The 25150-nt window shown below is 47.1% G+C and overlaps 1 protein-coding gene across 1 annotated transcript in view; it reads right to left on the bottom strand.

Annotated features, from left to right (window-relative positions):
- Window positions 1-23623, bottom strand: part of HDDC2 (HD domain containing 2) — a 61138-nt gene extending 37515 nt beyond the window's left edge. The window contains exons 1-3 of the mRNA XM_075338282.1: window positions 23516-23623; window positions 13641-13762; window positions 10954-11056 (exon numbers count right to left, since the gene is read on the bottom strand). Coding sequence (XP_075194397.1) covers window positions 10954-11056; window positions 13641-13762; window positions 23516-23584 — 294 coding nt within the window. The 5' untranslated portion in view covers window positions 23585-23623. The remainder of the gene's footprint in view (window positions 1-10953; window positions 11057-13640; window positions 13763-23515) is intronic.
- Window positions 23624-25150: the final 1527 nt, after the last annotated feature.

Raw genomic sequence — 25150 nt, 5'->3', positions numbered from 1 at the left:
ACACGGTGATGGCTCCACTCAGCGGCGCTGCAGCTGAGACAGAGAGGAAGATGATCGGTGCTGCAGGAAGTGAGGAAAGGCTAGTATAAACGTTTATTTTTTTTTCTGTGTCATAGGATACAGGCCATATACCAGGATGGGGGTATATTATGAGCAGGGTGGGGGTTATATTATGAGCAGGAAGGGGGTTATATTATGAGCAGGATGGGGGTTATATTATGAGCAGGATGGGGGTTATATTATGAGCAGGATGGGGGTTATATTATGAGCAGGATGGATGGGGGTTATATGAGCAGGATGGATGGGGGTTATATGAGCAGGATGGATGGGGGTTATATGAGCAGGATGGATGGGGGTATATGAGCAGGATGGATGGGGGTTATATGAGCAGGATGGATGGGGGTTATATGAGCAGGATGGATGGGGGTTATATGAGCAGGATGGATGGGGGTTATATGAGCAGGATGGATGGGGGTTATATGAGCAGGATGGATGGGGGTATATGAGCAGGATGGATGGGGGATATATGAGCAGGATGGGGGTTATATGAGCAGGATGGGGGTTATATGAGCAGGATGGGGGTTATATGAGCAGGATGGGGGTATATGAGCAGGACGGATGGGGGTTATATGAGCAGGACGGATGGGGGTATATGAGCAGGACGGATGGGGGTATATGAGCAGGACGGATGGGGGTATATGAGCAGGACGGATGGGGGTATATGAGCAGGACGGATGGGGGTATATGAGCAGGACGGATGGGGGTATATGAGCAGGACGGATGGGGGTATATGAGCAGGACGGATGGGAGTATATGAGCAGGATGGATGGGGGTATATGAGCATGACGGATGGGGGTATATGAGCAGGACGGATGGGGTATATGAGCAGGACGAATGGGGGTATATGAGCAGGACGGATGGGGGTATATGAGCAGGACGGATGGGGGTATATGAGCAGGACGGATGGGGGTATATGAGCAGGACGGATGGGGGTATATGAGCAGGACGGATGGGGGTATATGAGCAGGACGGATGGGGGTATATGAGCAGGACGGATGGGGGTATATGAGCAGGACGGATGGGGGTAATGAGCAGGATGGGGGTATATGAGCAGGATGGGGGTATATGAGCAGGATGGGGGTATATGTACACTGCGGTACTTCAATATCCCAGAGTGAGAACTATCATGCAGTGGGTAATATACACAGCTTTAGTTTTCCACATCAATGATACAAGGAGGCAATGATTCTGTACCTCGTCACTCATAACCAAAAGTACTTGGGCATAATAGTGGATATCAGATTCAACATGAGCCAACAATGCGGAGCAGCAGCTAAAAAAGGGCAACAAAATTCTGGGATGTATCAAGACAAGCATTGAAATTAGATTAAAAGAAGTAATTATTCCCCTATACTCTGCCCTGGTCAGACTCCACCTGGAATACTGTATACGGTTCTTGGCACACTAATTCAAGAAAGACATCGATATATTGGAGCAAGTCCAGAGAAGAGCAACCAAGATGGTAGAAGGTCTGCAAATCATGTCATATGAAGATCGGCTAAAAGAACTAGGAATGTTTAGTTTACAAAAGAGAAGACTGAGAGGAGACTTAATAGCGTTCTACAAATATCTGAAAGGAAGTCACAGCACAGAGGTAACCACCCTATTTTGATTAGCACAAGGAAGTACAAGTAATGGGATGAAACTTAGGGTACCGTCTCACTAAACGACGTACCAGCGATTCCGACCACGATTTAACCTGGTCTGGATCGCTGGTGCGTCGCTGCATGGTCGCTGGTGAGCTGTCAACGAGGTAGATCTCACCAGCGACCAGCCACCAGCGACTCTGCGTTTGGTAACCAAGGTACACATCGGGTTACTAAGCAAAGCGCTTTGCTTAGTTACCCGTTATTTACCCTGGTTACCAGAGTACGCTGCTTACACAGAGTCGGTGCTCGTTTGTCTCCCATCAAACATGACGATGTGTGCCGCACAGCGGGAGACCAACGAGCAAAAAATGAACCAGAACAGTGTGTAACGATCAGCGATTTCACAGCAGGGGCCAGGTCGCTGCTTAGTGTCACACACAGCGAGATCGCTGATGAGGTCACTGGTACGTCACATAACCTGTGACTCAGCAGCGATCTCGCTAGTGATCTCGCTATGTGAGAAGTACCCCTTACAAGGAAGGAGATTCAGATTAGACATTAGGAAAAACTTTCTGACAGTGAGGGCCAGGGCCGCCATCAGGGCATTACTCCTGGAACTCCTGTAGCGGGCCCGGTGAGCAGCAGGCAGGAGGGGGGCCCGGGCATGCTGACAGGCCCCTCCCCTTTCATTCCTCTGCTCACCGGGCGGGCCCCAGGGGCAGGGGGCATGCACGTTGACACGTCACACTACATTTGTCAACGTCCCCTGCCCCTGGGGCCCGCTCGGTGAGCAGAGGAATGAAAGGGGAGGGGTCCGGGCAGTCAGCGTGTCCGTCTGGGCCCCCCTGCTGCTCAGCTCACTGCACGGCCCGGGCCAGCCCTGCGAAACGTAGTGTGATGACGTGTCCACACCCCCTGCCCCTGGCGCCCGCCCGGTGAGCAGAGGAATGAAAGGGGAGGGGCCCGGGCAGTCAGCGTGTCCGGGCCCCCCCTCCTGCCTGCTGCTCAGCTCACTACTCACTGCACGGCCGGGCCAGCCCTGCGAAATGTAGTGCGACATGTCTGGCCTGGACACGCTGACACTACATTTCGAAGGGCTGGCCGTGCAGTGAGCTGAGCAGTAGGCAGGAGGGAGGCCCGGACACGCTGACTGCCCGAGCCCCTCCCCTTTCATTCCTCCTCTTTGTCTGTTAGTGTGCGTGTCAATAAAGTTTATTAGATGTGAATCCCCGCCCACGGTGATGATGACGCTATGACACAGGTCACAGGGCTGGATGGTTCTAGGCTGTAACCTCCCACCGTGGATCACATGAGTGGTCATGTGATCGGCAAACCAGGAAGTCCTGCGTTCCAGTAGCTGTTCAACCAGGGTGGCGTGCGCTCCACTCAGACTCCATGTATCCGGTAAGGATATTATAATTTAGGGTACTAAACGCACTGTGCTATTCTCCATAGACTTGTATGGACGACACACTGTAACGCAAGTGTCAGCATTGCATCCGCTGGACGACGCAGCGTCGTTATTTTGAAGGAACGCAGCATGTAACTTTTTTTGAGCGGCGGTAACCTTTATTTTTCACTGCGCATGCTCATTTTTTTTTTTTTTTTTTTTTAAAAAATCATAGAAACTTTATTTTGTTTCTCGGTGGCCGAACGTTCAGCTGAGCACCCGGCCGCCGGCATGTGAGAGCTCTCAGCTGATCGCCCGGCCGCCGGCATGTGAGAGCACTCAGCTGAGCGCCCGGCCGCCAGCATGTGAGCGCGCTCAGCTGAGCGCCCGACCGCCGGGTGATCAGCTGATCGTTCACAATAGTCTGCTGCCGGTAAAACTGTAAAGAAGAAAAAAAAAATAAATAAAATAAAAAAAAGCTTTCTGTTTTGTACGATCCGTTGCATCCGCCGTTGTGCCTTCATATGAAACGCATCCGTTGCATCCGTCACACAATGCAATGCAACGGATGCCGTTCAACGCAAGTGTGAAACTAGCCTTATGCAAACCGGACTGTTGGAAAACATGTTAAGGCCGATTTGGCCGTGTGTATCATGTGAGTGGTGAAACGTACTGAGTAGGTTATCTGTATAGAACATATTGGACCATTCCGGGTTTTTTCCGGTGCCATTTTAGAATTTCCATGTTGATCAGAGGAGGGAGAGCAGCTGGAGAGGGAGACTTGTGCCCTATTTATAACCCCAGTATATCATATACTCCTAATGATACCAGGCTGAATAGGGATGAGCTCTGTGTTTGAGCCACCGGTGTTCGTATAGGTGCTGTATCTTTCTCCCATGATGAGCAGGTGAAGCGAAACGCGCCAGAGGCACCTGGTTTGAAGACAAGGGTCAGTTCCAACAGGGCCAATTGTGGGCTGCCCTTGTAAGGGTGGGAGCTTGTGGGGAGTAGGAGGGTCAGCTTAGTCCCTAACAGGGTCAGTGACCGGACCTCCACCCCCGCTTTGCCGGTATTTGGATCAAAGAATACAGGAGAAGTTCGATCCACCATCTGAGATGAGAAGATCGGGTGAGATCTTCCCACTTTTGGGTGGTTTTCTTTAATATCTTTCACTGATATGTATTGTATTAATGGGTATTGCTACCATCTAGAAAGTATATTTTCAGGGCAGTAATCACGTTCCAGGGTGGTTGTGGTTGGCACAAGGTTTGCCTATACACTGTAATATGGTGTGTGGTTACTCTAGAGACAGACACTGATTCATCCATTGATGTTTAAAGTGCCTATGGGTATTTAAAAACGAATAGTAACAACACACTATATACATTAATATAAACCTAGAAATGACTGATCCAATTGAACGAGCATAGTGCCTATATTTGTACATCTTATTTAGATCTCATCGTTCTCTTGCTCTTTGTTGTTTTTGAGCGGATAGACAATCCCCTCTTTCTTTGAAATTGGTAGTGCCGTCGTAATTGAATTATGTGGATGGCTGAACCAATTTCAGGTTTTTAAATGGGTGTTGGATCACTGTGTGCATTTCTATTTTAGAAGGACCCCAATTAAAGGTTACGTTTTAAATAAATCACATGTTGCTTTTTTGGAGTTAATATACATGTTGGAATCTGTTCTACTAAACCTACTGGTTGTGAATAAGTGCTTTTCTCCCCCAGAAATCATTTTTCCCAACGGATGATTACAGGACATGTGGACTCAGCCTAATTCTGCCTTATGTGGCATTTCTTGTTCACAACCCTCCTCAGCTCTCATAAAGAACAACCATCTGTTTAAATCTCAGCTTAAAACGCCATGCATGGCCGGGCACCAATCTGATCTGCATCCTCATATATGCTCTGAGGCTGCTGAGGTCAGGTCAGGAGACCCATGGCCACTCCATACACTGTCCAAGTGTAGACCAGTTTTCACCGACTGCTGAATGAGCCTTAAAGTGAATCTGTCAGCAGGTCCTTTCTCCCCATCCGAGATCAGCACAATGTAGAGACAGAGACCACGATTCCAGCGATGTGTCACCCACTGAGCTGCTTGCTGTCATTGTGATAAAATCAATGTTTTCTCTGCTGCAGATCTAGCAGTTATACAGAGCTCATGAATATGGTGGACTACCTGTAGCATGCCAAGTAGTCCTGTAATGATAATCTCCTGCTGATTAACCAGTGATGTTATCAAAACTACACCAAGCAGCCCAATAAGTAACAATTGCCGGAACCAGGACCTACTCCCCACGCCATGCTGTGCCCGGATTAGGTGTTAAAAACCTGGTGACAGATTCCCTTCAAAGGGGTTGTCAGGTCTAAATCCACAAGTCTGCATTATCACAATTTGGTTTCAATTAGTTTAAAAACCTGTATGTGACACATTCCTTTAAAGAAAAAAAAGAGAATTTTGTTACTTACCGTAAATTCTTTTTCTTATAGTTCCGTATTGGGAGACCCAGACCATGGGTGTTTAGCTTCTGCCTCCGGAGGACACACAAAGTACTACACTTAAAAGTGTAGCTCCTCCCTCTGAGCTTATACACCCCCTGGTGAGCCAGTCCCAGCCAGTTTAGTGCAAAAGCTGAAGGAGAATAGCCACCCACAAGTAGAACCGAGCAAGAACCGGAACAACCGGAGACTCTGTCCACGACAACAGCCGGTGATAACACACGGAACAAGAAAATTGCCAACAGGCAACAGGAAGGGAGCTGGGTCTCCCAATACGGAACTATAAGAAAAAGAATTTACGGCAAGTAAACAAAATTCTCTTTTTCTTTATCGTTCCTTTGGGAGACCCAGACCATGGGACATTCCAAAGCTGTCCCTGGGTGGGAATAAACAGAAAAAAACTAAGAAGTAGGCGGAACCTAACTTCACAAGTGGGCAACAGCCGCCTGAAGGATGCGTCTGCCCAAGCTCGCATCTGCCGAAGCATGAGCATGCACTTGGTAGTGCTTCGAAAAGGTATGCAGGCTAGTCCAAGTGGCAGCCTGACAGACATGTTGAGCCGTAGCCTGGTGCCTAAAAGCCCAAGAGGCACCGACAGCTCTGGTCGAGTGTGCTTTGATCCCCGGCGGGGGAGGCACCTGAGTACTCTGGTAGGCGTCCAAAATGGTCGATCTAATCCAACGGGCCAAGGTCGGCTTAGAAGCAGGGAGACCCTTGCGCCGCCCTGTGGTTAGCACAAAAAGAAAGGTGCACCGCCTAAGCGCAGCGGTGCGAGACACATAAATCCGGAGAGCACGCACCAGATCTAGAGTATGCAGCGCTTTTTCAAAGCGATGAACAGGGGCCGGACAGAAGGAAGGCAAGGAAATGTCCTGGTTAAGGTGGAAGGGAGAGACCACCTTAGGAAGAAAGTCCGGAGTCGGACGGAGAACCACCTTGTCCTGGTGAAAAACCAAAAAAGGTGACTCCGAGGAGAGCGCAGCCAAATCAGAGACTCTCCTGAGAGAAGTTATGGCAACTAGAAAGGCCACTTTTTGAGAAAGACGATACAAAGAAACCTCCCTAAGGGGCTCAAAAGGGGGTTTCTGCAATATCGTGAGGACCAAGTTAAGGTCCCAGGTATCCAAGGGCCGCCGATAAGGCGGAATGATGTGAGACGCGCCTTGCATGAAGGTGCGGACCTGAGCCAGCCGGGCGAGACGCCGCTGGAACAGCACTGATAGAGCTGAGACTTGTCCCTTGAGAGAGTTGAGGGACAGTCCTAGCTGCAGACCGGACTGTAAAAAAGACAGAAGGGTCGGCAAGGAGAATGGCCAAGGAGGATGGCCGGAAGAGCGACACCAGGACAGGAAAATTTTCCAAGTCCTGTGATAGATCTTGGCGGAGGAAGACTTATGGGCCCGAGTCATAGTGGAGATGACTTCAGGAGGAATACCAGAAGCCATTAAAATCCAGGACTCAAGAGCCACGCCGTCAATTTGAGTGCCGCAGAATTCGGGCGGAAAAACGGACCTTGCGAGAGAAGGTCTGGACGGTCCGGAAGATGCCACGGCATCTCTACGGACAGTTGGAGCAGGTCCGGATACCAAGCTCGCCTGGGCCAGTCCGGTGCAATGAGGATGACTCGACGGCCCTCCATTCTGATCTTGCGCAGGACTCTGGGCAAGAGAGCTAGAGGGGGAAACACGTAGGACAGACGAAACTGGGACCAGTCTTGAACCAGAGCGTCCGCGGCGAAGGCCTGAGGATCGTGGGAGCGAGCCACGTAAACCGGAACCTTGTTGTTGTGACGGGATGCCATTAGGTCCACGTCCGGAGTGCCCCATTTGCGGCAGATTGACTGAAACACTGCCGGGTGCAGGGACCACTTGCCACCGTCCACGGATTGACGGCTGAGATAATCTGCCTCCCAGTTTTCCACGCCTGGGATGTGGACTGCGGATATGGTGGACTTTGAGTCCTCCGCCCATTGAAGGATGCGTTGTACCTCCATCATTGCCAGGCGGCTGCGTGTCCCGCCTTGGTGATTGATGTAGGCAACCGCTGTCGCGTTGTCTGACTGGACTTGAATGTGCCTGCCCGCCAACAGGTGGTGAAAAGCTAGGACAGCTAGAAGCACAGCTCTGGTTTCCAGCACATTGATTGAAAGGGCTGACTCGGACGGAGTCCAAGTGCCCTGTGCTCTGTGGTGGAGATATACCGCTCCCCAGCCTACATGCAGAGCATACAGAATAAAGCTTTGGAGCCTTGCTCCTTGTGTGAGACATGCTGCTGGAGTGGGGGCTTTGCAGAGAAATGAACCCCAGGGAGAATATACAGAGGTCCACAACCGGAGACCGGCTGTGGCTTACCAGACCGCTGGGCGCGGTGTTGTGTGCCCTCCAGATCCCGAAGCCCGGTCCCCCAATGCACAGCACCTAAGCAGAGATGCAGAGTGCAGGATGTCCCAGCGCAGAGTGAACCCTGCCTGAGAAATGGCCGCCGGAGCGAAGAGAGGGGGCGGGACTAGGGGGCGTTCCTATAGGAGAGCGGGAACTGGAGGGCTATAGAGACCTGCAGGGGAGGAGGGACGCCCCAGCAGTGGGGAGTGTCCCTCCCCTGTGCAGAACGGCCGCCGGGAGGAGCCGTGCCTGTCCCTCTGCATGAGTGACATGCGAGGGCAGGAAAACGAAACTAGGCCTCCGGCGAAGCCGGGGCCTAAATTTAAGCGGCGAGGCCGACGCACAGGCACCATCGGCGCGGTTCTCGGGCAAAAGCTGGAGAACCCGCCGGAAATGTCAAAATCACCACATACAGCATACTCTCCCCATACAATAAAGAACCGGGACCCCCAACACATAAACGTCTCAGATACTTAGCTGCTGAGACGCAGGGCCAGGTCCCTGGGGATGAGTGCTCTGGTCCAACAGAATCCTCAAGGGGCTGTGGATGGAGACCGGTCTCCTGCCAGGCATGGAGACCGTGCTGGCTCCCACTTCAAGCCAGAGCCCAGGAGGGATGGTGAAGGAGCGTGGCATGTAAGGCTCCAGCCTCGGAAATCAACCTTAACAACACCGCCGACACAGTGGGGTGAGAAGGGACATGTCGGGAGTCCAGACGTGGACCCGCTTTTCTTCAAACTCTTTCCAAAAATCAAACAAATCAGATGAGAATGCATGTGTGGATGTATGCCTCCTGAACACAAAGCAATAAACTGGCTGGGACTGGCTCACCAGGGGGTGTATAAGCTCAGAGGGAGGAGCTACACTTTTAAGTGTAGTACTTTGTGTGTCCTCCGGAGGCAGAAGCTAAACACCCATGGTCTGGGTCTCCCAAAGGAACGATAAAGAAAAAATAGATATACCAAAAATATATACTAAAAGCTAGTTTTAAAAAGAAAAAAAAAAAAGTTAGAATAGAGTAGGGCCCTGCCAAAAGAGTCTACCTTGTCATGGTGGCAGGCTTACAAAAATCTGATGGCCAAAACAAAATCTGATGTCTGTGTGTGTGATACGGTGTTCATTGTGAAGGGTTAATGTGCGATTGGTGAGGCTGTAGTGCAGAAGTGAAGTGTTTCCAAGAGTTGCAATGAGACTATGGAAGATTTGCGAGGTCAGTCAGGGAGTGGAACAGGCTACCACAGGAGGTGGTGAGCTCTCCATCAATGGAAATCTTCAAGCAGAAACTGGATAAACATATAGCTGGGATGATTTAGGAAAAAATGCCCTCTCAGGAGTTGAACCCGATGGCCCTCGAGGTCCCTTCCAACTCTACCATTCTATGATTCTATGAAGTATTCCATATTGTGAGGCATATGCTTATTAGATCAGTAAAAGTTATGGGGCCCTGAAGCACTAGTGAGCAAGAACTACGACATACCATCCAATACCGTCGGTCAAAAAAAATTTCTACAAAGAAATGATCAAAGAATCTTATCTACCCTAGACCAGTATCAATAAAAATATAAGGTCATTATGCAAAAAATTAGCCTTCGCACAGCTCTATTGACTGAAAAATAAAAATGTGCTGGGTGTTGGAAAGTGGCAACTCAGTAATTTTTTTTTTTAATGAATTCTGATTTTTTTCGACCACTTAAAAAAAATAAATAAAAAAAAAATGCAAGCTTTGGATCATCATAATCCAACTGGCCTGGACAGTTACATTTCTAGGTTACTTTTACTACAAAATGAACACAGAGGAAACAACAGCAAAAAAACCCCCAAAAAAACAATTGTGTACTTGCATTTTTTTCCCAATTTCACTTCACTTGAAATTTTTCTCTGGTTTTCCATTAAACCATATGATAAAAAAAAGATGGTGTCATTCAAAAGTACAACTAGTCCCACATGCTCTGACCAGGAAAAGAAAGTTACGGCTCTTGGAAAAAGGGGAGGGAAAAATGAATGGGCAATAATGAAAAATTGCTCGAACCTTAAAGGGTTAATTCTGAACTGTATGTTTGTGGCTAAGGACAAAATCATTGCTTTTTTTGTTGTTAAAGGGAAGGTTTACTACTCTGCAATAGTGACCACATCCCTGTAAACTGATAGGGAAGGCTTTTTCTAAATACCCTGTTCAGCCAATTCTGCCTCTGAGCGGCGCTATTGCGCACTGCTGATCCCCATGAAGTAACCCCCAGGGCTCCGCGACCTCTGCAATCCGGTGATGTCATGTCAACTACCAGTTGACATGACATCATCGAGGATGGCCCCAGGCTTCTTGAGTGACTGAGCTGTGGGCGGCGTTTCACAGCTAATCACAGCCCAGCATCTCGCGTGCTCTCTCCTTCACTGCGGAGCGCCACAGGCAGGAGCAATGCTGGGCTGTTACGAGTGGCAAAACACCGCTCACAGCCCAGTCACACAGGGAGACTGGGTCCGGCCTTGGTGATGTCAGGTCAGCTGGAAGGTGATGTGACATCACCAGATCTCAGAGGTCACGGAGCCTGGGGTTCATGTGATGGGGATGAGTGGACCACAATAGCACCGCTCACAAGCAGAATTGGCTGAACAAGGTATTTAGAAAAAGACTTCCCTATCAGTTTTTCAGAGATGTGGCCACTAATGCGGAGTAGTGAACCACCTCTTTAAGCATGTGCAGTGGAAAATATGAGGTAAAGCTTATTAGTAAGTGAGGGAAAGAAGGCTATCCAGAGCAAATGACTAATAACGCATTTTATACCACTTGGCCACACACATGAAATTATACAGTATGAGAGTGGCATCCCTCTACTGTGTATTATTTTTAGATATTACACATCATGCTGAATGAGTTTCCCTTCAAAATGATTAGTTGGGGTTTTTTTTTTCTTTTTTTTTTTTTTACTTTTTCTAATTTTTCAGTGGCCATCTGAGCAGAACATAAGAGATCCTCATCACCATAAAGATAGGATATCCACATGTATTAGGATGTTTGTATGGTCACTTACCTTTTCTTGCCTGTGTTTTTCCTCCTTAGATACGTTGTCAGCGGGAGCAATGTCACCCACAATGCACTCAGCCATGTCATGCACAAGAGCAAGCTTTATACACCTAGGAGAAATAGCAAGGGGAATTAATGCAAAGGCCATTTTTGCGCTTTAGTTTTTTCCTCCCCATCTTTTAAAAGAGAGATAACTTTTATTTTTGCTTTTCAGCAATATTGCAATATCAGGGCTTGTTTTTTTGAGGGACGAGTTGTACTTATTAATAACACCATTCAATTTACCAAACAGTGTACTGGAAAATGGGGAAAAAAATTCCAACTGCTGTAAAATTATAAAAAAGTGCAATGCCATAATGGTTTTTTGGATTTTTTTATTTATCACGCTCACTATATGGTGAAACTGACCTGACAGGATGATTCCCCAGGTCAGGAGGAGTATGCACATACCAAGTATGTATAGGTTTTTGTTATTTAAGTGGTGAAAAAAATTCTGACGTTTGTAAAAAAAAAATAAAATAAAAAAAACTTCACCTTTGGTGCCTTTTTCCGAGAACTGTAATTTCTTTATTTTTGGGATCTGGGGCTGTGTGAGGGATCATTTTTGTGCCCTGTGCTTACGTTTTTACGGACACCATTTTTGGATAGATATGTTTTGATCGCTTATTATTGTATTTTATTGCAATGTTGCCATGGCCCAAAAGAAAAAAGTAATCAGTTGTTTTTTTACTTTTTGCCGTTAATCTGTTTACCGATCGGATTAATTTATTTTATATTTTTATAGATCAGACATTTCTGAAAGCAGCAATACCAGATATGTATTATTTTTAAAGGTTTTATTTTCAATGGGGGTAAAGGGTTTGAACTTGTGTTTTTTTCATATTTTTAAAACCTTTTTTTTTTGCTAGGCCCTCTAGAGGGCTTGAAGCTGCAATCGTCAGATCGCTTCTGCTACACAAAACAGTGCATCAGCACCGCTCTGTATTAGGCCTCCTTCACATGTCCGTGTCTCCGGTACGTGTTTGGTCCGTTTCTTCACGTGCCGGGGACACGGGCACACATAGACCCATTAAAGTCAATGGGTCTCCGCTCACATGCGTGTTTTGCCATGGACCGTGTGGAGCATACGTGTACCCGTGTGTTTCACACGTAGACATGTACATTTTTCTCTGGCATCGCGGGTGTCACATGGACCGCACGGATGTGATCCGTGTGACAAGCACAGGAGAAAACACATGTGCCTGAGAAATAAAAAGAATTTCTATACTCACCTTCTCCAGCGTTGCTGTCTCTTGCTTCCGACTGCCGCTCATTATGCTCATGAATATGCACTCCACTGCAGGCCATAAGCAGCAGCGGGGACCGAAGATCAGCTCCACGGACAGCAACGCCAGGGACAGGTGAGGAGAAAGTTCCTGTTCTCCGGGTGTTATCACAGATACCACATGTGTGCCATAAATACGGCAAACAGAGGGCACGTCCATGAAAAATGTCCGTGATTTTCACGGTCGAGTGAAAAAGGCCTAACACAAATAATCTAGTATGAATGCCAGCTCGCAGCCAACGCTCACGGGAATGTAAGAACAGACACAAGGGAGCAGCTGACTCCTGGCTGTCATGACAATTCATCTGTGCCCTGCGATGATTTCACGGGCGCACCGACGGGAGCAAGGAGTACTGGAGCATGTTGAATCCCGCTGTCAGAGATTGACAGCGGGATTTAACTGGTTAACAGCCATGGGTGCATCTCCTATCCACCTGTGGCTGTTAGAGGCACACGACAGCTGATTAAATCAGCCATCATGTGAGGGGAAAGATGCAAGCTCAACATGCGATTCTGCATCAAAGGCAGGCACATTACATATAATGTAAATATATGTCATATATTGCGAAGGGGTTAAAGGAATTGTCCATAACTTGGGACAATTCCTTCTCACTTACTATGCTTAAATACAATAAAACACCTTTTGCTGCTTGCGGTCCAGGCGCTATCACCGAGGTGTCAGCACTGGCTGTCATGTGTTGTGTGTCCTTGCAATCAATCAGCTGTCACTTCACTGTCCCATCGTCCAGAGAAATCAAACTTCTGGAGGAAGTGAGAGAAAAGCCTCAGCTCTCATTTCCTCTGGATAACAATTACATCTGAAGGAGTCGACAGTGAAGTGATCGTCAGTTGACCATAGGGATGATTATGTCACGCAATCCTGGGAGAGCCAGTATAGACACCACTGAAATGCTGCTGGCTCTGGAGGCGAGCATAGGCGTTCGTATTTTATTTGGGCGAACATAGTGCTTGAGAAGGGGGTGTCTGAGTACTAGATTATGTAGTAAAAACCTAGTGATAGATTCACCTTAAATTTGTAGTGTTCACCCCGTTGTCAAAGTCATTGGCCACCTCAGTTGGCCAGTCTCATAGTAAATAAGTGTGTACTTGCGACCTGTTTGCTACACAGCACAAGCGCTGCTTTGAAGCTGGACAAAAATCCCTGATAATTGTATTTCTGGCACTAATGTGTACTTTGATGTGGGCACATCCACAGGAACATTAACTCCATTGAATTCGACTCCCCGAATTCGACTGTAATCGGCTTCAATCAGGTAATAGGCTGTCAATGAATCCTGTGAAACTGCATGAGCCACGAGAGATGCAATGCAAGTTTTAGTCAACGCCGCTTACATATTACAGTACTGTACCTATCCTTGTTTAGTTTCTTGTCTTCAGTTAACATTGCCATAACTGCCATCCTATACATATGATCTGATACGCTCTCTGGCTTCTCCACTTTCCGGTATACCCATCCTGTTCTTGGGACTCTCTGTAAAGAAATAGTGAACAGTTATTTCTAGCTGTCCAAAAGCAACTTATGTAACATGGGGGCAGTAGCCATTCATATAAGCAGTGAGCACAACTTCAGAACTGCAGCGAGAACAACTCCTCTGACAGGAAATATTTTTCGCAACAGACCTCAAGAAGTTGTATTAAGCAGCGTAAAACACCGCTAATCTCTTTGCTGGAACTGCAGTTGCATTGGAGACGAGTGCAGGCTTATTTATTTTTCTGAGGCAAACAAGGGGAATGAGAGGGCATTGTCCAAGTAGTGGACAAAACCTTTAACCCCCGGGCAATTTTCCGTCCCTTTTCATTTTTTCCTCCCCTTCTGAAAGCCATAACTATTTTATTTTTCTGTCAATATTGCCATGCAAGGGCTTGGTTTTTGCGAGACAAGTTGAACATGTGAATGAAACCATTAGTTTTACCATAAAGTGTACTGGAGAACAGAAAACAATTGCGGTGAAAATGAGTCATAGCAGTGTCAGATCAGCAGACATGTGCAGGGATTACCACGGGCTAGCCGCCGGAGCCCGCATGTATACTTACATCCTTGGCTGTAAAGGGGTTAATAATTTGTAGAGAATCCTTTTGCAGGCAAGGTTTGCCTGAAGTTTGAAAACCACAGACATCTGCAAATGCTGGGTTTCCTCCTTTGTGAGCCATCATTAACCCCTTATATTATAAAGTTGCCACCACACCAGGACAATCATGATGAGCCAGGAAAAGTGCCAGGATTGTCACATTAATAGATGCGACAATTCTGGGGGGGCCAAATAACCACGGGTCTCCCCAGCCAGAGAATACCAGCCCCCAGCTTTTGGCTTTATCCTGGCTGGGTATTAAAATTGAGGAGGGGGGCGGGAGCATGCCATTTTTAAAAAAAATATTGGAATAGCTTCATTAAAAAATAAAAAAAAAAAGCTGCATGGGGTCCCTCTAATTTTGATATACAGGCACGTCAAGCACAAAGCTGGGCCCTGCAATCTGTTGCCTTACGCGTTATCTGTGCTGGGTATCAAAATACAGGGGGACCCTACGCCAATTTTTTTTTTAATTTATTTTTACACCACTATAGACACGCAGACAGCGTGTGTGATTCCAAACAGTCAGACACACTGTCACACAGGGTGGGGGTGCAGTCTGAATGCAACCAATCACAGATGCCGGGACTGCTGGTGGAAGCAGTGAATGTGTATGAGGGTTAGGAGCGGCCCTAAAAGTAGTGTTACAGCCGCGCAGGAGACTAAGTATACCGCTCCTGCTTATTTTCTTTTTCCTCTATTTATTTTTAATTATCCAGATGGCTGGCTCTAGATAGTTACACGGAGTTCCCTGAGAACTCCATGCCCAGGATTGGTGCACGGATGCTAGGTATCCTGGACAGATCATGAATTTTACAGTCCGGGTTTGTCAATCACTCTACCCATAAACTTGCATTAGATGCAGAAAATCCACAGGTGAAAATACGCATGTGGTTTTATTGTGTTTCCTCATCTGAAACACACTATAAACACAAGAAATCCGCACCTAAGAATGTCAATATCAAAAAGTTTTAAAAACAAAACAGCTTTAAGCATGATCCAGGGCCTCGCCACTTGCTCGGGTGCTGACGCCGCCCCTGTGTGATGATATTGTCCTATGGTTCTCTATAGTCCACTGTGCATGGACGTTCACCAGCAGTAGACGACATCTCGTACGCTCAATAGTAATATGTGACGATATTGTCCAATATTCCCTATAGTCCATTGTACATGTTGGTTCATCAGCAGTAGACAACATCTCGGTGCACTCTATAGTAATATGTGACGACAGGGTCAGCTCCAGGTTTTTGGGGGCCCCAGCTGAAAGAGTCTCAGTGGGCCCCATTCACACGTAGACACGCACATACACAGATACGTACACATACAAGCATACGTACATACACTGTGTGCAGAATTATTAGGCAAATGAGTATTTTGATCACATGATACTTTTTCTACATGTTGTCCTACTCCAAGCTGTATAGGCTTGAGAGCCAACTACCAATTAAGTAAATCAGGTGATGTGCATTTCTGTAATGAGGAGGGGTGTGGTGTAATAACATCAACACCCTATATAAAGGTGTGCTTAATTATTAGGCAACTTCCTTTCCTTTGGCAAAATGGGTCAGAGGAGAGATTTGACGGGCTCTTTAAAGTCCAAAATTGTGAGATGTCTTGCAGAGGGATGCAGCAGTCTTGAAATTGCCAAACGTTTGAAGCGTGATCACCAAACAATCAAGCGTTTCATGGCAAATAGCCAACAGGGTCGCAAGAAGCGTGTTGGGCAAAAAAGGCGCAAAATAACTGCCCATGAATTGAGGAAAATCAAGCGTGAAGCTGCCAAGATGCCATTTGCCACCAGTTTGGCCATATTTCACAGCTGCAACGTTACTGGAGTATCAAAAAGCACAAGGTGTGCCATACTCAGGGACATGGCCAAGGTAAGGAAGGCTGAAAAACGACCACCTTTGAACAAGAAAAATAAGATGAAACGTCAAGACTGGGCCAAGAAATATCTTAAGACTGATTTTTCAAAGGTTTTATGGACTGTTGAAATGAGAGTGACTCTTGGTGAACCAGATGGATGGGCCAGAGGCTGGATCAGTAAAGGGCAGAGAGCTCCACTCCGACTCAGACGCCAGCAAGGTGGAGGTGGGGTACTGGTATGGGCTGGGATCATCAAAGATTAACTTGTGGGACCTTTTCGGGTTAAGGATGGAGTGAAGCTCAACTCCCAGACATATGCCAGTTTCTGGAAGACAACTTCTTCAAGCAGTGGTACAGGAAGAAATCGGTATCGTTCAAGAAAAACATGATTTTCATGCAGGATAATGCTCCATCACATGCATCCAACTACTCCACAGCGTGGCTGGCCAGTAAAGGTCTAAAAGATGAAAAAATAATGACATGGCCCCCTTTTTCACCTGATCTGAACCCAATAGAGAACCTGTGGTCCCTCATAAAATGTGAGATCTACAGGGAGGGAAAACAATGTCTGGGAGGCTGTGGTGGCTGCTGCACGCAATATTGATCATAAACAGATCAAGCAACTGACAGAATCTATGGATGGTAGGCTGTTGAGTGTCATCATAAAGAAAGGTGGCTATATTGGTCACTAATTTTTTGGGGTTTTGTTTTTGCATGTCAGCAATGTTTATTTCTGAATTTTGTGCAGTTATGTTGGTTTACCTGGTGAAAATGAACAAGTGAGATGGGAATATTTTTGGTTTTTATTAAGTTGCCTAATAATTCTGCACAGTAATAGTTACCTGCACAAACATATCTTCCTAAGATAGCCACATCTAAAAAAAAAAAAAACCAAAAAAACCCCACTCCAACTTCCAAAAATATTAAGCTTTGATATTTATGAGTCTTTTGGGTTGATTGAGAAGATAGTTGTTGATCAATAATAAAAACAAATCCTCTAAAATACAACTTGCCTAATAATTCTACACACAGTGTATACATATTTAAAGAGAAATTCAGAAAATCACAGACATAAATCCATACACAGTCATATGCACTGTCATACAGACACATTAGAGATATTTCTAATACGAGGAAGCCGACAGCAGCCTCACTCACCTCCCCCACTTGTCTCCCGTCCAGCTTCTCCCGGGCAGGAGGCTGTGCCGCACTGATTGGTGGCATCACTAACAGACATGGCCGCACAGATAGCACACTGACACTGCTGTATATACATCACAGGAGAGGCTGGGGACATACACATTACTGAGGGGGTATACAGCAATGGGGGCTTGCATGCAGCTCTAGAGGGTGTACATACTGCTCTGAGGGCATATAGCACTATGCAGTTCCCATATAGCACTGTGCAACCACTATATTGCATTATGCAGCCCCATACAGCACTATGCACCCTCATGTAGTATGCAGCCCCCATTTCATTTAATGCATCCCCATTGTCCTCTGGCCACCATGATTAAATACATACTCACTTCTCATTCCCCTGCTGCTCCGGTCTCCTTGGCGTGTCCACTGTTCTGCCACTCTGCACATCACAGCTCAGCAGGCGCACAGTAGTGATGTCATCTCGCTCCACTGTGCTGAGATGTCAGAGCTGTCAGAGCGCCGCAGACACAGAGGGAGAATGATGAAAGAAGCTCCCTCTCATCATTGCTTTCAATTGTTTTGGTAACTGCGATGCAGATACAACTGAAAGTGTGATACTCCGCAGGGGCGACTGGACCATAGCGGTCTATAGATTCGAGGGTTGTGTCCCTAGACTCACAGCTGTTGTGTGGCCTGCCGCCATTGGCGGTATTCCATTCTCTGCCAACTGTGAGTGAGCCATGCAGCAGTTCAGGGTCCCGACGCCGGCCCTGTGTGATGATATTGTCCTATGGTTCCCTACAGTCCACTGTACATGGAGGTTCATCAGCAGTAGACGACACCTCAGTGCACTCTATAGTAATATGTGGCGATATTGTCCTATGGTTCCTTATAGTCCATTGTACATGGAGGATCACCAGAAATGAACGACACCACGGTGCTCTCTATAGTAATATGTGACGATATTTTCCTATGGTTCTCTGTAGTCCGCTGTACAGGGAGGATCACCAGCAATAAACGACACCACGGTGCGCTCTATAGTGATATACAGTACAGACCAAAAGTTTGGAAACACCTTATCTCTAGAACAACTGTGAAGAGGACTTTGTGCAGCAGGCCTTCATGGTAAAATAGCTGCAAGGAAACCACTGCTAAGGGGACAGGCAACAAGCAAAAGAGACTTATTTGGGCTAAACAACGCCAGGAATGGACATTATCTGACATGGACAATGGACAAATCTGTGCTTTGGTCTGAGGAGTCCAAATTTGAGATCTTTGGATCCAACCACCGTGTCTTTGTAGAAAAGGTAAACGGATGGACTCTACATGGCTGGTTCCCACCATGAAGCATGGAGGAGGAGGAGGTGTGATGGTGCTTTGCTGGTGACACTGTTGGGGATTTATTCAAAATTGAAGGCATACAGAACCAGCATGCCTACCACAGCATCTTGCAGCGGTGTGCTATTCCATCCGGTTTGCATTTAGTTGGACCATCATTTATTTTTCAACAGGACAATGACCCCAAACACACCTCCAGGCTGTTTAAGGGCTATTTGACTAAGAAGGAGAGTGATGGGGTGCTACGCCAGATGACCTGGTCTCCAGTCACCAGACCTGAAGCCAATCGAGATGGTTTGGGGTGAGCTGGACCGCAGAGTGAAAGCAAAAGGGCCAACAAGTGCTAAGCATCTCTGGGAACTCCAAGACTGTTGGAAAACCATTTCCGGTGACTACCTCTTGAAGCTCATCAAGAGAATGCCAAGAGTGTGCAAACTAGTAATGATAGCAAAAGGTGGCTACTTTGAAGAACCTAGAATATAAGACATATTTTCAGTTGTTTCACACTTTAAGTATTTCATTCCACGTTTTAATTCATAGTTTTGATGCCTTCAATGTGAATCTACAATTTTCAGAGTCCTGAAAATAAAGAAAACTCTTTGAATGAGAAGGTGTGTCCAAACTTTTGGTCTGTACTGTATGAGGAAATTATCCTATGGTTCCCTATACACGACTGTACATGGACGTTCACCAGAAACTGAATTTGCAGATAAAATAGGCTTGTATATAGAACATATAAAATATAAGATGTCTTATTACCTAAGCATGTGCCATGGATAGTAATGGTATAGAAATAAAAGTGCAGGAATATACATAGATCCCACAAAAAAGACAGTACCACGACACCAATGACATTAATAAAAAAATCATTTTATTGCTAAAGAAATGATTGTGGACTTTAACATTCCCATCGATGATTTGCTGTCCCCTTCTTCCACTCATCTTGTTTCCCTGACATTTTCTTTCAGCTTTCTACGGTAAAAGTGATGGGCGAGCAGTACAGTGCTCAGTACTCGTAATGAGTGGAAACTAAGATGCTCGAGTGCTCGTTACTGGAGCAGGTCAGATGCCCTGACTGGCTCAAAGTAATGAGTATTATGGAAATCAATGATTGGGCAGTTCAGCTCTCCACCCACCTACCGCCAGCCACGAACAGAGCATTTCATTTCCAGGGGAGAGAGGGGGTTTTTGTTGTTTTTTATTTTATTTATTTTGGACACTACATCCGAAAATGTTTTTATCCCCAGTGAAAGCCAGAGACTTTAAGTGGCTCTCACTGGTGTGCTGGCTCCCACCATTCACTGACAGGAGCACCAGTGACACTCAGCTGAGCACTGGGAGTACCCAAACACTCCAATGCTTGATCGAGTACTGAGCAGTGGAGAGCACGCTCGGCCGTCATTACTTACTAACTCTCCTACACATGAAGACGGGAATACGCTGGACCTGGTCTTCTCCAGGCTCTGCTCAGTGCATGACTTAACCCCTCTCTGACCACAACCTTACTTCCTTCTCTGTCGAGAACTGTCTCCACAATCAGGACACATGCACTTATCACAAATACAGAAATATACAGGCAATATCAATACCCAGCAGCTTATGAACAATATACAGACATCTTTAGCTCCGATCTCCTCCCACTTCTGTCCAGACTCGGCATTGTCACGTTACAATTCTACATTAAAAAGAGCCCTGGATGAAGCTGCACTGGCTACACACACAAAGACCTGACACAGACAGTGGCAACCCTGGCACATGCTGTAAACACGTTTTCTCAAGGTGTCCCGAGCATCTCACTTTCACCAAAAGACTTCATCCACTATAAACTCATGCTCACAAGTTATAACTCTGCTCTCCATCTGGCCAAAAAAATCTACTTTACCACCCACATCACTAGCCAATAATCCTAAATTACTTTTCCACTCCCTCCTTAGCCCTAAAGTACAGTCCCTGTTCACCAACCTCAGACGATCTGGCCACCAAGTTCCTACAAAAATAATCAATCACATCTGTCAGCACAGTTTTGCATAATCCAGTCAGTCTGGATTCCCTTCCACTTCTCAAGTTCACTTTCCATCTTTGAACCTGTCAGGCTATTTGCCCACGGGCGCTCGTACCTGCGGATGTATCCGCAGGTACGAGCGCATGTTTCCTGCAGCTGCCCGCCGGCGTCCGCAGCTATTTTTAGCTGCTAGATTATAGCGGAATAGCTGCGGGAAACATGCAGAGATTCATGCGGCTTACCTGCGGACGTCCCGGCCTCTCATCTCCATAGCGGAGGGCCGGGACATCCGCAGGTAATTCCGCATGAATAATTGACATGCAATTATACATGCGGATGCCTACATCCGCAGCATGGTCGGCAGCCGCACATACCGCAGCGTGGACACAGCACTCCCCATGTCCCATAGGATAACATAGGGAGTGACTGTACATGCTACAACCTGCGGATGTATCTGGAAAATAGCCTTAGAGAAGACAAAGTTACCTGATTCCTCGCTTCTTCTCATCCTACATTCCCTCACTTATCCTCTAATCTCTCCCCAGCTGTCACTACCTACCTAAAATATTTAACCTCCCTACTTTATCCGGCATCTTTCACTCTTCAGTCAAACATGCAGTCATAACCCCCTTTACTTAAAAAAACCTTCCCCCGACCAGAACTGTTCTAAATACAGACTGGCTTCTAATTTCTCTTTATTTCTAAACTCCTGGAACATCGGTCAACACTCGTCTAATCTGCGATCTCTCTTTTTGACCCTTTACAATCCAGCTTCTGCTCCTTACACTGTACTGAAACTGCTGTAATGACCTATTAACAGCAAAATCCAATGGCCACTTATCCCTCTTGTTTCTCCTAGATCCCTCTGCTACTTCTGATACTGGATCTCCAGCTCCTCCTCACCATGCACCACGCTCTATTCACCTCAAAGACATTGTCCTCACTTGCAAGCAGGAATCTCACTCCTTTTGTAAGGCTTAAGACACACGGCAAGAAAATCGAAGCAAGTGGAATGCGATAAAACATCGCATTCCACTCGAACCAATATTAGCCTATGTGCCAGCACACACGAGCGATTACTTTCTCAGCCCTAATCGGACCGAGAAAACAATCGCAGCATGATACAAGTGTAATGCGATCCTGGTTTGTCTTGCACCCATTCAAGTGTATGGGGCGAGAGAAAAATCGCACTGCACTCGCAGACACCGGTGTACCTTGAGTGCAGGGTGAGAATGGCAATAGCCGGCAACGGAGAGAGGGAGAGAAATCCCTCCCGCCCCCCGCAGCTGAGGTCCAATCGCATGATCGGACCTCAGTCGCAGTGACACTCGCATGACACTTGGCTCCTGCTGTGCTGCCAGCGTGAGCCGAGTGTCATGCGAGGATCGCAGTAGATCCCGTGTGGCCCCGGCCTAACTGTTGAACTACCTGTACTTTGTAATGTCTTTACTGCCTATGCATGCCCTCATGAGTTGTAAAGTGCAGCAGAATATGCTGTAGCTATATAAATAAAAAATATTACTACATTAAAGCGAACCTGTCAGGTCCAATATGCACTCAGAACCACGAGCACTTATGGGTGCATATTGCTAATCCCTGCCTAATGGTCCCTGTATACACTAGCATAGATAAAGAGATCTTATATCGTATGCTAATGAGCGAGGGGACTAGTCCCCGGAGTGTTAGTTCTCCTTGACGGTCAGCTCCATTAGCATGTTGGTACACCCCTATGGGCGTGCTAAAATGCCAATGAATACGCAGCATCACAGGATGATCTCACTCACCTCTCCACTGCCATCACTGGATTTCGGCTCAGTGTACATGACCCTGGAGTTTGGGTCATGTGCACTATGAAGCCGGGTGTACGTGTCCTTGCTTCAAACTGAAGTAGTGCGCATGACCGAAACCCCGGAGTCATGCGCACTGAGCTGAAATCCAGCGATGGCGGCGGAGAGGTGGGTGAGATCATCCTGTGATGCTGCGTATTCATTAGCATGTTAGTACACCCCTGTGGGCGTACTAACATGCTAACGGGGCCGACTAGTCAGGAGAACTAACACCCAGGGGACTAGTGCCCTCGCTCATTGGCATACGGTAAAAGATTATAAATACTTTTTCTAAAGATCCCTTTATCTATGCTAGTGTATACAGGGACGGTTAGGCAGGGATTAGCAATATGCACCCAGGACTGCTCGTGGTTCTGGGTGCATATTGCACCTGACAGGTTCCCTTAAAAAAAAAAATAAAAAATAAAAGTGAGAGTCCACCAGGTGGCACCACAGTACAATTGGTAACAGGAGTATATAACATCAATGTAACAAATTGAAAGTTACTAATGTCCCTAAAAATAAAAGGATAAGATGATACATGACTGGACTATAAAAACAAACTATAGTACTGCATACAATATACAGCTATGAGCCTCTTTGCTATGTAGCATGTACTGTATATATGCAGTACCATACATTTTACAGCCCATATACCGTCTTTTCACCTCTTGCTATTTCAGGGACATTGGTAATATACTCCGTGGTACAGTGCTGCCGCCTGCTGGGCTCCCGCTGCCTAACGTTTATATGTTACTGATATATCAATGAATTGGTATTGATTGCATTGGTGTGGCGGTACAGGGCTTCTGTAGGCGCTATGGCGGGTCACCAGCAGTGGCTACACTCCGCTGTACAGGCTGTAAGGCGGGTACAGGAGCTCAGGCCTCCTGCAGTGCTGTGCGCTCAGCTGAGCTAATAACAGCTGCTGATGGAAGAAGCCTGCCATTACCCCTCCCGGGTGTCCCCACAGCCGTCACCTTCAGCTGGCCCACACACTTCAGGAAGTACAGCAGACTCTTCCCCGCTCCGCTCCCGGATGCCGCCATGCCGGCTGTGTACAGCGCACAGGAGGCGGCGCCTAGCGGTGGCCCCGCCCATATGTTGTGGGACCTATCAGCGCTCGTGTGCCGGCTGTTATTTCCGTGTGGTTCCATTCTCCTCACAGTCCTGGCACCTGTCATAGGGGACTCATCAGGCCGTTATCTCTGTCAGAACTGAACTCACCCTTCCTAGTGCCCTTCACTAACGACAGTGACGTTGCTAGTAACAACCGCTGCTCGTCAGCCTTGTGAGGTGCTAGCAGTAGCTTCCATGTGGCCAGACCTCTAGGCCACGTTCCCACCATGAGCCTTTGGGGAGTCTGACTGACTGCATTTTTTTGCTGCGTGAAAAACGCAGTGTTTTATAGTTCCAGCAAAGTGGACGGATATCTCACTGTCCTTGTGTGTTACACAAAGTATGAATTTTTCTTGTGATACTCTCAGTTTTCTGTGCAGATTTACCCCATAAACTTAGGGGCACTTTGCACACTACGACATCGCAGGTGCGATGTCGGTGGGGTCATGTCAAAAGTGACGCACTTCCAGCGTCGCTCTCGGCATCGTAGTGTGTAAATCCTAGATGATACGATTAACGAGCGCAAAATCGTCGTAATCGTATCATCGGTGTAGTGTCTGGGAATTCCATACTTACGCAACTGCGACAGGTCCGATGTTGTTCCTTGCTCCTGCGGCAGCACACATCGCTGTGTGTGAAGCCGCAGGAGCAAGGAACATCTACCTGCCTCCACCGGCTATGCGGAAGGAAGGAGGTGGGTGGGATGTTACGTCCCGCTCATCTCCGCCCCTCCGCTTCTATTGGCCACCTGCTGTGTGACGTCGCTATGACGCTGCATGACCCGCCCCCTTAATAAGGAGGCAGGTCGCCGGCCAGAGCGACGTCGCAAGTCAGGTGAGTCCATGTGAAGCTGGCGTAGCGATAATGTTTGCCTCAGCTGCTATCACATGATATAGCTGCTGCGAGGGGGGCGGGGACTATCGCGCTCGGCATCGCAAGCATCGGCTTGCGATGTCGTAGTGTGCAAAGTGCCCCTTACATTAAATGCAGAAAATTCACAGGTAAATAACGCATACACATCATTAGCGCGTTTCTGTTGTGGAAAATGTCAAAAACGCATATAATCTGCAGCTACGTATCAGCAAAGTTTTATTAAAACCAAATACCAGGAAGTATCAAAAACAAAACAGTCTTAGGCTGGTTTCACACTACGTCTTTTTAACATCCGTTGAAAACGTTATTTTAGCGGAAGTACGGATCCAGTGCAAATGCGTTTTCATTTCAATGCATTTGCAATGGACTCGCGTCCACCTGCGTTCACCTGCGTTTGCGTGCGTTATAGTGCGGATCCGGTGACTTGCAGTTTTTTAACATGTTTCAAAAACGCTACTTGTAGCGTTTTTGAGCTGCGTCAAAATACTGCAAGTCACCGGATCCTGACTAAACAGCACGCGAACGCAGGTGAACGCTGGCATGCTGATAGACAGGATCCTGCTTTTGTACTGAGCATGCCCAGAAAGTACTGAGCATGCCCAGAACCAGTCTCGCGTGATCTG

The sequence above is a fragment of the Anomaloglossus baeobatrachus genome, chromosome 3 (assembly GCF_048569485.1).
Source record: "Anomaloglossus baeobatrachus isolate aAnoBae1 chromosome 3, aAnoBae1.hap1, whole genome shotgun sequence".
Lineage (NCBI taxonomy): Eukaryota > Metazoa > Chordata > Amphibia > Anura > Aromobatidae > Anomaloglossus > Anomaloglossus baeobatrachus.
This window is presented reverse-complemented; position numbering and strand designations above follow the sequence as displayed.